The sequence below is a fragment of the Colossoma macropomum genome, unplaced genomic scaffold, assembly GCF_904425465.1.
Source record: "Colossoma macropomum unplaced genomic scaffold, Colossoma_macropomum, whole genome shotgun sequence".
NCBI classification, from domain to species: Eukaryota; Metazoa; Chordata; class Actinopteri; order Characiformes; family Serrasalmidae; genus Colossoma; species Colossoma macropomum.
This window is the reverse complement of record NW_023494798.1, coordinates 19309277-19324112: the sequence shown is the minus strand read 5'-3', so window position 1 is coordinate 19324112 and position 14836 is coordinate 19309277. Positions and strand designations below refer to the sequence as shown.

The window sequence follows — 14836 nt, the reverse complement described above, 5'->3', positions numbered from 1 at the left end:
CAATCTCTGACTGGGCTGTTTCGTCCAAGATGGAGAGAGAACGAGATGGACATGCTTAAAGTAGTGAGAGCGGATTAAATTCAGCCATCAGCCCTGAGGGGAAGAATCTGCGCGACTCATCTGACTGTTCCAGTGTCAGCATGCACTCCTAAAGCACATCAGCAGACTGATCCCATTCTCACAGACACTTACACTCTGCAGGCCTGTGTCTCTCTTTGAGAGTGTAATCAGTGAAACAGTCTGCAGGCGGAGCACAGCGGGAGCCAGGACTCTTAGTCACAGTGCAATGACAAGTCCCATGTCAGGATCCACAATTTCTCTGTGTTATCTGAGAATATAGCTGCATTGTTATGGAGTTGCTGTTGTATTATAGGAGTGCACTGATATGGAATTTCAACGACAATAAAAATAACTGATAATTAACACCTTGTTGTGGTTGATAGCAATAACTTTACACTTTGGCATTTTAAACATCATAGGCCTTGCCCTTGAAATCAATAACTGCTGTGAAATACATATGGATCATAGCCATTTTTTTTTTCATGGGTTTTTTCCTAACTGAGATTCCGATTTTCTGATCATCCACTGTTACTCTTCTGTTGAGACACAGCAGTACTAATACAATAAATTATAAATTACAACTAAACTCAAATATGGAGACAGAAAATAAATATTTTTTATATAAACTGAGAAATAAAGCTAATTGAGGTGCCTTGTGCAATGTAAAAACTTGTTTCGTAAGCTCTTGTCATACGGTGATGGTAGTTATATTAGGGTGTGGCATGAATTTGTCACCCTGTTTGATTCTAGTGAATGTCTCTTTTTTCCCCCATTTCATTCTTCCAGATCACTGTGTCTCATTTGGCTTCTCCATGACCCCACTGAATCTGAATCAGAGGCAAAACATGAAAATTGTATACCAAGCCTGTAATGTTTTGCTCACTGCTGACAGCCAGTACATGTAGCATAATCAGCATTCAAGGCCAAATACAGATGTACAACACAGAAAGCAGTTACTGTGTATTAGGTCATCTGATGCTGGTCAGAGTCAGGGACCTGCCAGGGCCACAGAGACTGATAGAGAGCATGCCATACTGCATATCTAAGGCATTAAGCATGTCTTACATTAGCCATTTCCAAATACTGTCCTTAGCTGAACTTAAAGGACATAACTGGGCTGTGGATGGTGTTATTAAACCAATAACTTGACTAGTGACTGGTAACCAGTCACCATTGATTAGCATGATGTAATTTGTATGATGATGGATGTTCATTTTCATTTACTGTTAATAACAGTAGCTGTTTTGACTAAATTACACTTACTATGCCTGATAGTGACAACAAGTAAAAGTACAAACTGGTAACTGTATCATGGGGCTTGTTTGTGCTCTAAACGCTAACTAATAAATAAGAAGTGTTGCAGAAATAACCCAATGATGAGTGTGTGTTAAATGTAAGGCTGTTTGAATACATGCTGTGTGTTTTAGTGCGTTTAAATAGTCTATAACACTCCTCTCTCCTCTCTGTGTTTGTTTTGAGCAGTGTTGTGATCTGGGCTATCATGCCTCTCTGAACCGGGCTTTACGAACCTACCTTTCGGCCGAGTATAATCTTGAGACATCTCGTCATGAAGGCCTGGACATCATCGAGAACGCTGTGGACAGTCTAGACCCCCGCAGTGACCGTCAGCGCTTCATGGAGATGTATCCGACTGCTTTCTGTCCTCCAGTCAAATTTGAGTTTCAGCCTCACATGGGAGACGAGGTTAGGTTCACATTTTCTTTCTTTCTCATTCTCTCTCTCTCCTTCTTTTTCTCTCTCTCCCTCTCTCGCTCACACTCTCTCTCTCTCTCTCTCTCTCTCTGTATCTCCCATATCTCTCTCTTTCCCCTTTTCTGTCTGTCTTTCTTTATTAATGTATTTTTTTTCCTTTTTTCTCTTTCCCCTTTCTTTCTTTTTCCTTTTTATTTTCTTTTTTGTCTCTATCTGTCCCTTGCTCTCTCTCTCTGTCTCCTTCTGTCTTTGTCACTTTCCTCTCAGTTTGAAAGCCTTCTTAAACTGTTCCTTAAATCGTTTTTACCTTTATTTGTTAGTCCTTGTATTATATACGTCCCTGCTCGTATTAAGCATGATACCATTTAAAAGACACTTATTGTTTTCTTGTATTTTTGTGTATTGAGTGTAGTGACTCACCTCAAAGACATTTAGTGATTTTTGATTCCATCACCATGCACCAGTGGGTGATGGAAAAATAGTATTAACCACTAACATATTTCACTTCCCCTTACGACCACTCCACCTATCATCAAGTGAAATGCTCAACTAGATCAGAAACCACGTTTAACTCGGATACCCATCAAAGTGCAGAAGGAAAATTCACTCTGGTTCATGCTGACTTTCACATTAACCTCAGTGTTGTGATTTATCTAAACCTCTGATTTAGGTTATAATAGCTTAGTAGTGGACTGAAAAAAGCATGCTAATGAAGATTTGGATTAGATGTGGTTAGAGTGGTTTCATTTCCCAGTTTTAATATGTCTCAGCCACCAGAGCAACATTTACACAGACAGTGTGGAGCGTTCTCACCCTGAAGGTGTTTTTTTTTTATTACTACTTTATTGAATTTTGCTCCCTAATTGGCCATTTTGTCACTGATATCATGTCTTTGCAAAGTTTACAACCAATTGCTTTGTTGGGCTGGAGTCCCGGTCGGTAAAAGCAGATGGGATTGAAACGTGTTTGGCATCCTAATAGCTAACCACGATGATTGTTCCAGGGGTATCTTGTCCTTTCCCTGGGGGGAAAATTGCAAAGAATTTTGGTTGTGATTTAGGGAGAATTATGGGTTGTCTGCAGCTGTGGAGGTTGGAGATTTCAGGGAACAAAGGGACAGGCCCCTGACATGTTGCTCTGTTCCTTCAGGTGTGTCAAATCACTGCACAGCCCCCCGTCCAGGCTGAGCTGGTGCTCAGGTTCCAGCAGCTACAGTCCCGCCTGGCCACGCTGAAGATCGAGAACGAGGAGGTGAGCAAGCCTGTGTTCCTGTCTTACCTCAACTCTAAATCAGTAGTTCTCAACTGCAGTCCTGGTTTGGATGATTTGAATTGAAATAAGGCATGTCTTGTCTGGAATGGAAAAAAAAATAAATAAATAAAGGTTTTTGAGCAGAACTACAAAGATTTTCAGGATACAAGCAGTTGATACTGTATCTCATGTTAAACACAATTGTGACGTCTACACAGAGGTGTATATATAGAAATCTTTGAAATAGACAGATAACAAATTTTGTACCTTGGAAAGATGTGATGGTGTGTTGATTCTCATAAACCCAAAATATAAAGATAAATGACTAAGTCATCTGAATGATCAGGTACCATTTACTTTTTGAGCTAGAAGCTAGCTGCATGCAAGCTTGCATCTGTTTGTTTTGTTCATAATATGCAACATTTTCTTGTTGGGATATTCAAATACATTGTGTTTGAAGGGGAATTCCACTGTTTTTTTAAAAGTTTCATATAATTAATTTGGTAAGATATCAACAAAGTCATTCAGAGAGGTTTAATGTGAATTGCCCCATTCTAGAGAAAGTTAGTCAGAATTTTTCACAATGGTGGTGATAGGAACCAGACGTCTGAAGTGTTTAATGCCTCTTAAAGCTCCTTTGCAGAAAGTTATTGCATTAAATGTTTACAGATACTGAGATACATGACTGAGAGATACATGCAGGGTGTTGTGAGGCAAAATAATACCAAAAGTATGTTTTTTTTTTTTTCAGATTTACCTCTATTGTAACATTCTCAAGACTGCATATAAAAACAGCTACACCGTTTTTTTAGATTGAATAAAATGACTATATCTGCAGTATAGACATTGTGATTACTGGTTCCTATCACCACCACTGTGAAGAATTCCGTGAATAAGTTTCTCTTCAACAAACCCTTTCATGAAACCAGAATTTCAATAAATGGGTGAAATTCTCCTTTAAGAATGTAGATATTTGAATATTAAAATAGTTAAAGGTGTTCTCTGGCTAAAATTAAAAATTTAACCACATCTACTGCTTGCTCTAAACATGCTTGCTCACTTCTTACAGTGGTGTCACAGTAGTCTCTAGAGACTTTTCGGTTTAAAGACCAGGAAACCCCCTTCTGATGATGTATCTTGAAGGTGGGAGAACTTTTGAAAAACTACAAGCACTGATGTATGATGGCGTAGTGTTTTGGATTAATTCTTTTTCACTGGTCAATACAAAATTACTAAGCCAGATAGCTAAAGTTACTGCTAGAAAGCCGAATGTCGCATTTGTATTTATAAGCCTTCATGAATGGTACATCATGGTGAATTTCTTAATCACAGTAGAGGGTACTGCCAGTGGATGTGTGATATTTGCCTAATGCATGCTGGTTTTTGTAGTGAAAGAAGATTGATGAATGAAAACACAAAAGGCAAAAACCTGAATTCTGTCAAACTGATGCGGCTGAGAAATGCTACGCTGCAGAATATTACATAACATTACAAGTAATATATTTAATGTTAATTTTAGGCCTTAATGCCCATTTAAATGCCTAAACCTCGGTAATATGTAGCAACACCTTTTCTGCATCAGACTCGTTACTATGTGTGATTACATTGTGAAGCTCTTGTTGAGAAATCAAAGCCAAGTCCTTGAAGACACATCACATCTCTTTCTGTTGCATCATAATGAGACGGCATTACAGTAGATTTGTGTGCCTAATTGAACTGCCAAGAGCTAATTGTAGAAGAGGCTTTGGAGGGACTGGTGGAGGATAGCTGTGTCCTCACTGCAGCGTTTCTGCTGTCCTCTGGATAACCCTAGTGACGCACAAGCAGGCTCCTCTCAATCACCCCCTCTTTATTTCCAAACTCTGTCTGCTCCTTTTTTTTCTCCCGAGCTATCGTCTGAAGCTCATCCCAAGGCTGTTTCGTCTGAAATGGCCTTCAGACTACAGATGTCTGGACGCCTGCTGAATTGAAAAGGTGGTGGTCAGAAAAAGAGACAGCAGCTCTCTTCTTGTGTTGTAATCACAGGCGATCATCTGCCCTCTTTCTACTCTCATCTCCATTCCTTCATTCTCCTGCTCCACATTCCCTCGCTTTTCTTTTTCTCTGCCTGCATAGAGAAGGCCTTGCATGCAGTGTGGTGGGCAACTGAGAGTATAAAGAAGAACCAAGATAGACTGACATGGAAAGCTTTAGTTGGCAGGAAAACTAGATCGTTATCTCTGCATTGTTCCGTTTGCAAACCAAGGGAGATCTTTACATCATCTTCCTTGCATGTATTTTTATGGTATGTTGCCACGTAAACATGGATGAGGCTGCATGATTCCTGCCAGGCATTGCTGAGTGTGCTGCCGAGGGCCTTATAGTGTGCTTGCAGCGGAGCCTGTCCAGTAAGAGTGGGCGATAAGAGAAAAATAAAACGTCATGATAAATGATGGGTATTGCAGTATTTAGAGTTTCACAATTATTTGTTTTTACTCAACATTTACAAAAAAAAAAGTATTGATTTTAGTGGTGTCAAAGTGAGTGCATTAACACAACAAATGATTGCCACTGCTATTAATGTGTCTTCATAGTTTGACCTTTTGAACCATCACACTGAAGCCCAGCTGCTTGCAACTGTAGCCCCCTTGATCAAATATAGCTACTACTAAGATGTTATTTCCAGCTACTGACATGGTGAATTTGTTTATCACTGAAGTATGCTGAGTCTTAAGTAAGCAAGACATGGTGATGAATCAGCAATACATAACACAGCAATCAGAGTTACCGTCATGGAGGAGTTGGAAGATGCGACTGTTGCTCTCACTCTACATCAGTGATGAAAACTAGAAATTGCACTCACTATATTTATGTTCAGTTCATGTGATGATATTAAAGTAGTAAATCCATCCTGATTTAACTTATTTTGGCAAAATTAACAGCTTTTTAAATGGGAAAAGTCTTTCTTTATGATTAAATTTGAGCAAGTAAGACAAATGTGATTCATCACAATTGTCTACATAATGCGGTAAATCATGATTAATTATGTTAATCATTTGACAGCCTTAATCCATTTATGTACAAGAGGAACAGCAGGAAAAATTAAACAATTGATGAAAATAATTTAATAAAATAATGGCATAATGGGCTGACATCTAATCAGCTGCTAGATATTGTTCAGTTAATATATGCTGGTTGTTGTTTAGGTTCTGACAATGCCCGTGACTCAGGAAAGTGCTTTGTGATGTAATTTATCACATTAATGATAGCATATCGTAATATTCCCCACCCTTACTGTCCAGCTTGTTTTTGAGAGATGTGGGACACTAGGTTCTTGGCAGTCTTGTCCAGGATGGGCTTTTGAACTGTGTGTGCTATGGGGATTGATGGCCTGAGCTGCTGTCAGTGCTCGCGCAGTGACCGGAGCCACGTCCAGGAAGAAAAGCCGATTGAGAAGCACCACAGTGGGCCATGGTCCTTTAGAGACTGGTTCTGCAGAAGCACATGAGGATGAGATATGAGGCCAGGGCATTTCCTGTAGTGCTGAAATTGCTGAGGGCATCATGGGAGTGTGACCGCTGGTCAAAAACAACTGCAGTGGTCAGGAGATTAGCACACTATATCCCGGATGCAAAGCAAGGTCTTCTCTAGCTGAGACTTTTTTTTTTTTCTTTAGCTTTTGCACTGAGTTGGTGCAGCTGTTTCCTGGAGCCTGCACCGCATTACAGTGCACAAAAAGAGAGAGCAGCTGATGAATACTTTATTAGCTTTACTGACAGTCTCCATATACCACTCACCCAGAGACATGCTCATGTACACCTTCAGTAGAAAGCAAGGAAGACATTGCTCTCGTCCCTCAGTGGACTTTTTATCTCACTCATTCATACATGTTCTGTATTCCTCTCTCGTTCCGTTTGGTTTTTTTTTTCCCCGCAGAGCTAATAATTTAATGAAGTACATAGTGTTTGCTAGAGAGATTAGAGATCAGTGAGAGTGATGCACACTTTAAATCACTTGCTCTCTCTTTCTGTCTCTTTCTCTTTCTGTCTTTCTATTTCTTTTTCCCACCCTCCCTCCATTTTTCTAATAGATATTCTCTCAGCATTTCACAGTAAAACCACAGCAGTCCAATCCACCACTCTCTGTGGGAAGTATCTGTTTGTTTTGCTGGAGATAAACCTCAGGGAGGCACATCAAAGCTGAGGAGATGTATGCCCTGAGCCTACTGCCGTGTGAAATCACTGATTGCTGATAGCTCGTCTAACAGTTAGCCCTCTGCTGTTAAACGGACCGCTAGACACATTAACACACGTTAGCACCAGTGCTCATCATAACAACGCTCTCTGCTCATCTGGTTATTCTGTGGGCTTCGTTTCTCACATCGAATGAACTTTTTAAAAGCCCTGGTGTAAATAGTGCAATCTCTGTGTCAGCAGAGCTGATATTGTAATGAATTATACATTAAATCTAATGGTTTTTAAGTAGGGAGAGTTCGTCTCATTTGTGTAAGGTCTCTGCAGTGCAGACAGTTGGGAGTGTGATCATAACTCGCAGGAAGAAAAAACAGCAGTTTAGAATGTCCGTAATAGTCAGGAATTGTTCAGTTAAAAATTTACGTGCATGAAAGTTTTCCTTTAACCCTAAAGCAGCTGATCAGCCAAGTCATGTTTGATTTCTGAAGTTTGCTTCTTTAGTTTTGCACTGGAGCATATAACCACCAATTAGCATCATGAAAATTGCATGAATGAATAAAGGTGTAATACTTTGACTTCCACTCAAGTACACTAGTGAATAAAGGAATCTACTTTGTACCCTTTCATATATAGTTACAAATTCATTTTATGTTTAATTTCATTCTGTTTTGTTGACTACATCTGTACTGTTTTGTGTTTGGTCACATTTCTGACTTTGGAGCTTTAGCATTGTATTTAAGAAAACATAAGAAAAATAGAGCCATATCAACTTCATTTTCTGTGCTGATAGATGCTGGATGTTCTAAGGAGTTCCACTGCAGTTTTGTACGTTACTCAGTACTTTTGATCTGATGCTTTTGTACTTTTAGCAAATTGTTTTACAAAAATGTAGCTACACTTAAAAACACATTTTGTTATTTCAGAAAGAGCCGAGGGACATCAGTAGTTTTTTGTGTTTGGTAACTGAAGCTGCCTTTTAGAATTAAGCTAATAAGCTAACCAGTGTCACTGTATGCTGCTAAAGACTCATTTTCTTCTACACATGGAATGTTCTCCTAAGTGGGTGATGTGTCTGTATGTATATATTCTCGTTATTTCTGCACGTGGCCAACGTCTACCAGCATAGCTAGCCTTGTTTCTGTTACATCTGCCGTCTTCATCACATCCTTAAACGCAACACACTCACATTCAGGCACTCGTGAAAAATAAAATGAGAAGTTATTATTTATCACTGCTTGATTTTTGCAAAAAATGTAATATTAAATTAAACATTTTAGAATACATTATGGTGTCTAGCTCGTAGTATCTTTGTATATGTTATTGCATAAAATAACATTTTTGATTATTGTAAGTGATTCCAAAATTTTGAATGCAAGTGTATGTGTGCGCGTAACTGTGTGAAACATGTACAAAGACAAAACTTCCTTCAACAGTATTTAGCCTTAATGACAGATTATTTACAGCTCTCATTATTGTGCTTTGAGGGACTGTTTTCACACTGTCTTAAAAACATGCCAGGACTTCTTCATGCTCTTCATCAGCTTAAATGCCTTTTATTTTCTCTTCTCTAATGGTCTTGCATGAGAGGCACTGCTGGAGGCACCACAATCCTCAGAGAGTTCAGTTGCACAGGATGTGATTGATTGAGTTTAAAAATCTCTTTTTAAAGTGGCTTTGCGAAGCTCTTTCATTTGACACGCTTGATATATGTGAAACAGATTGATTTCCTCTTTTCTGGTGTTTTTCGGCCTGTTCTGGCTTGCTGGGGTTTGCCCTTGGTTATGGACAGTTTGAAGCTTGCCCTCCAAACCACATCCATTTACATTGCGTACACAAACAGGTGTGGCAGCTCTATGGAGGAAATCATTACTGAAACAGTCACTGAGAGCTGAAAGGCAGAGGAGTCTGAGACATACGATTGGCTTTCAGTGTGTTCAGGCTGGAACAAAGGCAAATGAGTCATCCAGGTTGAAATAGACCAGTTACGAGACAGCCGTGATCCATGGTGTTTGAGATAGGGCTAGGCTACTGGTCTCCATTAGCTTTGAGGTCATCCTCCATTGATTCATATTGGAGGAGAAGGCTTTAGGGCGCGGCTCAGCATGACCCTCAGGGTTAATGGGGGGGTATGAGCTCACTGTGTGTGCTGGAACACTGCCGAGGCCTCACACTGCCCATAAAAACCTCATGCTGCTGATGGTCATAGAGCTCGGTGGTTTTATTAATCTTTCACTGAGGCAGAAAGGCTTGCATGGATTTTATTTGAGCTTGAGCTCGATAGCCTCTTAACACTACTTGTGTATGTATGAGAGAGAGAAAGAGAGATTTGCTCTCCTGCCTTTCTGCATTGAGCTGGTCCAGAAGGCCAAAACCTCGACTTTTTTTCTGTCTCTTTTCTCTTTCCATCTCATCTGTTTATCTATCAACTAACTGCAACTAACAATAAATTCTCTAACGGGTTAACCTGTCAACTATTGTTTTATCAGTGGATCTATTAATCTATCTGTTATGTCACACTGTCTTTGCATATTGTCATATTTTGACTGGAGTTTAATCCTCCGTTCGGGCGAGCACCCTATGCTATAACAGTAAGAGTCCATGGGCAAGACTCCTAACACAACCTTCGCCCACCTCTGTAAAATTATCAAATTTTAAATCACTCTAGATGAGAGTTTCTGCCAAAATGCCAGAAATTACATGAAAATCACTGATGAATGGACCAACAGAAATGCCCCAAAATGACTTAAAATAATAACATGAAAAGTTAAGAATGTTTTTCCAAGTACAGTAGAGTTTCCATTTTGTTCCAACAATGTCGATATGCTGCATGTAGTTACTTTTGCGGGTGAAAAACTTTGGAAAGTCAAGATTTTGCCCTCCATCATTTAAAGTGACATCTGTGCAGCAAGCAGTTTTTTCTTTTATGGGGTACAAAACAATAAAAGTCGTAGTGGGAGATATACCAGGTGTATTAGTAGAAATTGTTCTCAAGGTATTTGTTTTGTCATAATCTTCATACTGGTACACCACAGAACACACAAACGTTATTCAATTTAGCTAAATGGCTGAGTTAGGGGTATTTCAGCAAGCCATCATTTTACACACAATTTTCTCTATTCAGTTTTGGTCATGGCTAATTCCGTCCACTAACTAGGTCTCCCACTATCACACAATGCTACCAAGCTACTCCAGTGTCATTGGGCTGTGGCATCTAGGGATCAGACAGTTGTGCCACTTGGGATCCCTGACTGTAAGACCCAGCAGTGTGTGACGGTCATAGATGTAAGCATGAGCATGCACATATAAGAGAATTGACTTGAGAAATTCGAGTATGAAACAGCACTGTTTTTGCTAAGCCCAGAGAAGCCATGGCATACTTATCTGCTTCATAGGTTTATCTGTGTATATAAACACACTATACCTTCATATATACCAAAACAGGCAGAAATTAAAATTTTTACTGTGACAAATTTTTGGCAATACTACCCACTGCAAAAAAGAAGCCATATTGCAATCATAGAGCTTCTTATACTTTACTGCAGTCTGTCTGGATGACCATGTATATGTTTTTGTCTAAACATCACGTGTGAACATTATTGAACATTCATTTTCTCTAAGTAAACAGTGCATTAACCTTTTTCCATAATCAGCTTTGTCATCTCGTGGTTGCTATACTGTAAGATTAGTTAAGCTTTGTTCTCTATATATGGTAAGAATTTTAAACCCAAACCTATTGCATGTCTAATAACTATTAGAGAGAATACAGCGAGCCTCAGAGGACTCATACCAGCGCTGTTCTCTAAAACTCAGTCTGATGGGATGCTCAGAAACAGTCCTTGACATTTATAAGCTTATGGAAATGCTGTGTGGCCGGCAGAGAAGTGGCTATGGAAAATGAATTCTAAAAGCCTGAATGAATAACATCCCTCCCAGGCTTCCCGTGCTCTCCAAGTGCTGCAGATTGATTGCTTTGGTCTGGTGTTGTGTTCAAGGTCTGATGCATTTGTCACAGTGAACATGGCAGGTAGGGACAGTCGGAGAGCAGAGAGGGGGCTCTGAATATTCTTGCATATTGTGTGAGCTGCTTAGGGCTGTGTTTTTTCTGTTGGCTCACCTCTTGTGTCACGACACAGTGGTTTTGACACCACACTCCTGACTGCATCTGGATGTTTCTTTTTACTCTTATTTTCTTTTGAACTACACTTGAACTTGGTGCTTAGTAGAAACATCTGAACAAGTACTTTTTATTGTTTGTCCACCAGGTATTCTTTTTCTGTTGTGTTACTCAGCCTCGGCTTTGATTGTTTGTAGATTAAGAAGACCTCTGAGGCCACTCTGACCACCATCCAGGACATGGTGACTATTGAGGACTATGACGTCTCTGAGTGTTTCCATCACAGCCGTTCCACAGAGTCGGTCAAGTCCACCGTGTCCGAGACATACCTTAGCAAACCCAGCATCGCCAAGAGACGTGCCAACCAGCAGGAGACCGAGCAATTCTACTTTATGGTGAGGTGGAATTCATCCAGTGCTGTTCTCAGTCCAGTTAGTGAGATCAGATCCTGCTTTATTAGCATTATAGGGCAGTCGACCAAAGAATGTAGTGCCAAGTCATTTCCCAGTGTCGCTTAGAAGACCATGCTCAGTGGACTTCAGAGCAAATTGAGAGATTTCTTGAATGTGCTTTGTTTATCACTTTGCAGCCTTGCAGGCTAATGTCTCTAGCCAGAGTTTTTATTCCATTGGTCTCATGCTGGGCTTCCTTTTGTGTTTTCCAGAAATTTCGTGAGTTTCTGGAGGGCAGCAACCTCATTGCCAAACTTCAGGCCAAGCATGACCTGCTGAAGAGGGCACTGGGAGAAGGTAACCATCACACAAAATCCAGATGATGGATTTTACACATGCTTCATCACATAGCTTCATTTTGTAATGAATAAAAAAGATTTTGTAATAAATTAAAAAAAGATGATTACTCGATTATTATTACATTACAATAAATGATTACGATGATTACTCGATTTTCATTGAGTCAGCTTAGAAATTAAATAGCAGTTTGGGTGATAAACAGGGTATCTGCAGGTCAATATAAAGCATTATTCAGAAAAGTCTAACTAGCAAAAATTTGTATTATTGTGATAGTGCTCAGGGTACTGCTGCAATAAACACTAATCTGTAATGGTATGACACGTTCATTAAATAACTGAATCAAAGCAGCATTACAGACTTCTCAAAATGGCATTTTGGATGTTTCAAAATGCATTAAATTATACTTGCTGATACCTGCAGTTTGTCTAATATATAGAAGCATTTTTTATGCTTTTTTTTAACACAGTGTTTTCTTCATATATAAAGTGTTTTCAGATCGAAAAAGTGTTCTGGAAGTGTTGAAAGTTAAACCCATTTTTATATATTCTTTGTGTGATCTCAAACAATTCTCAATTAATTTTCAAAATAATGTGTATATTACATGTTGATATATTGATTATATGAGTAATCAATAGTGACAACTAATACTAGCTTGATTCATACAATAAATGCTTTGCAAAGAAAGAACACATTAACCAAAAAAAGAAAACTAATAACAGAAGTGCTAAAATTATAATGATTAATAAGAATTCTGATAACAGTAATAGTAAAGCTTGGTCAACTTTAGCAAAACAATAAATGAATAAGTAAATAAATATATATAATAAATAATATGATGTATGAAACACTGTCAGGTGGTAATGCTTTCATAAAATTTTGAAATCTCTAAACTAGAAGTGTATACTTTAAGATACTTTTTGAATTACTAACTGAGAATACTTGACTAGGGGTGGACAATATGATGATATTTTTTCGTTATCGTAATTATTTTTGTTGTCATGATACACAATATGCTTTTATGAGCATATCATGGATATTGTCAGTAATGTAAGTGCACTTACAAACTGCATCAAACATCTATAACTGGATTTAGTGCAGCAAAGTATGTGAAATGTTGAATAATAATCATTGTATTCATAGTTTTTCATAGTAGTTTTTAGATGCAATACCACTAGCATATTTTGTGTGTCAAAAATGTAGTGGTACATATTGTATATTGCAAAAATGTCTTTAACTAATGTGTTGTACCATTTTTTCCATATTGCCTGCCCCTATGCTTGGTGTATGGCTTGTGGGAGGGAATTCCAAAGTTTTGGAATTTAAACACTAAAAGCAACCTTACTACTTCTTCTGCAACGAAAATGTTATGCATTTTTACGCATTGCACAGTATTGTCCCATTTTTAGCTTAAGAGTTAAGATAACTGAGAACAGAGAGCAAAATAAAATGTCAACAATGCTACATTTTGATCAGTTTTTTAAAAGAAAAAATGTTGTTACCCCTCTTGAACACTCCTCTTGTTAGATAATAAGCCTCCAGCGTTCCACCACACTGTTCTCTACACTCTCCTGGCAGGTCCAGAGCTGTGCTGCAGGCCAGGCTGCCCTGGAGCGCATCACAGATTTAGTGTAAACACCCAGCCGCTGCTGTCCAGGCCTGCACTGGTGGGAGCTGCATGGGTGGGCTGTCAGTGGAGTAGGCATGTTCAGTTCCTGCTGTCCAGCCCCGGCCTGTCTGCCTCCGCAACCGTCAGTCAGGCTCAGGGGTATGGAATCTCCACAGAGCCGACCCTGCAGCTCACTGCCTGAGTCACGTCAGGCATGTCAGGAGAAAGCCGCTTAAGACCTGATGGTTAAAAGGCTTCAGAAAGGGCTGAAAGATGGTAGTTTGAGGAAGTTGAAAGTTTAAAATAAACTTCAACTTCAAACTCAGTAAGGTGTGAATGCATGCGTGTGCCCAGATTTGAGCCAGATGGCTGACCGCATATGCTTTGCCGAGTGTGCATTCGGCCGAGGCATTCTAGCACACCACTCACTCTCTTTCTTTCTCTCTCTCTCTCTCTCTCTCTCTCTCTCTCTCTCACTTGTCTTTGTCACTCTCTCTCACTTGTCTCTGTCTAGGTCACCGAGCAGAGTACATGACCACAAGGTAAACTCATTCTCTCCCTTATTCACCATTTTAAAGGCATTTTTTTTCTAAGAACGGATTGAAGGTCAGCGAGCATGTAAGGTTGTTTCAGTAAAGTGCAGGCTTTTGAAAGAGCCGTTTTGTTTTTTTAGTCTTCCATTACTGTTATTGACTTTCACATCCTTTCTCCTTATAAAATGCTCTATGACTTTTATTGATGCATGTAGTGTTGTTTCAATATTAGAATGTACAATGCAATCATGGAAACCTTTTAAGGGAGAAAAAAATCATTATTTGCAGCTTTGCTTTGATACACTTTAAACTTTTAAAAAGTTGACCCTAAGTTTAGTAAGTTCAGCAGATGTATTTGGACACCCATGGTTAAAAACAAGAAAAAATCGTCTCCAGCCCAGTGCAGTGGGCAGGAGCAATACTCTGGTCCCTGGGGTTCCGTCCCTCAGTCCTGTATTGCACTGCACCACCAGAGCTCTTTAGACTCGACTTCACTCAGAAATAGCGAAAGCCTTCAGGACATACTTTGTAAGCAGATGAAAACGCTCGCTCTCCCGCTGCGATCGAGAGTTTGGCTGCGTTGTTTTAGACACTGAAGGTGACAGTGATGTGGCTCTGAAGGCGCTGACTGAATG

General features: G+C 39.4%; 1 protein-coding gene across 2 annotated transcripts in view; it reads left to right on the top strand.

The window, feature by feature from the left end:
• Nucleotides 1-14836, top strand: part of srgap1a (SLIT-ROBO Rho GTPase activating protein 1a) — a 128383-nt gene that overhangs the window by 65695 nt on the left and 47852 nt on the right. For both annotated transcript variants that reach the window (XM_036585302.1, XM_036585301.1), the window contains exons 7-11: nucleotides 1543-1764; nucleotides 2923-3024; nucleotides 11508-11705; nucleotides 11975-12059; nucleotides 14183-14210. In XM_036585302.1, the coding sequence (XP_036441195.1) occupies nucleotides 1543-1764; nucleotides 2923-3024; nucleotides 11508-11705; nucleotides 11975-12059; nucleotides 14183-14210 (635 nt within the window). The remainder of the gene's footprint in view (nucleotides 1-1542; nucleotides 1765-2922; nucleotides 3025-11507; nucleotides 11706-11974; nucleotides 12060-14182; nucleotides 14211-14836) is intronic.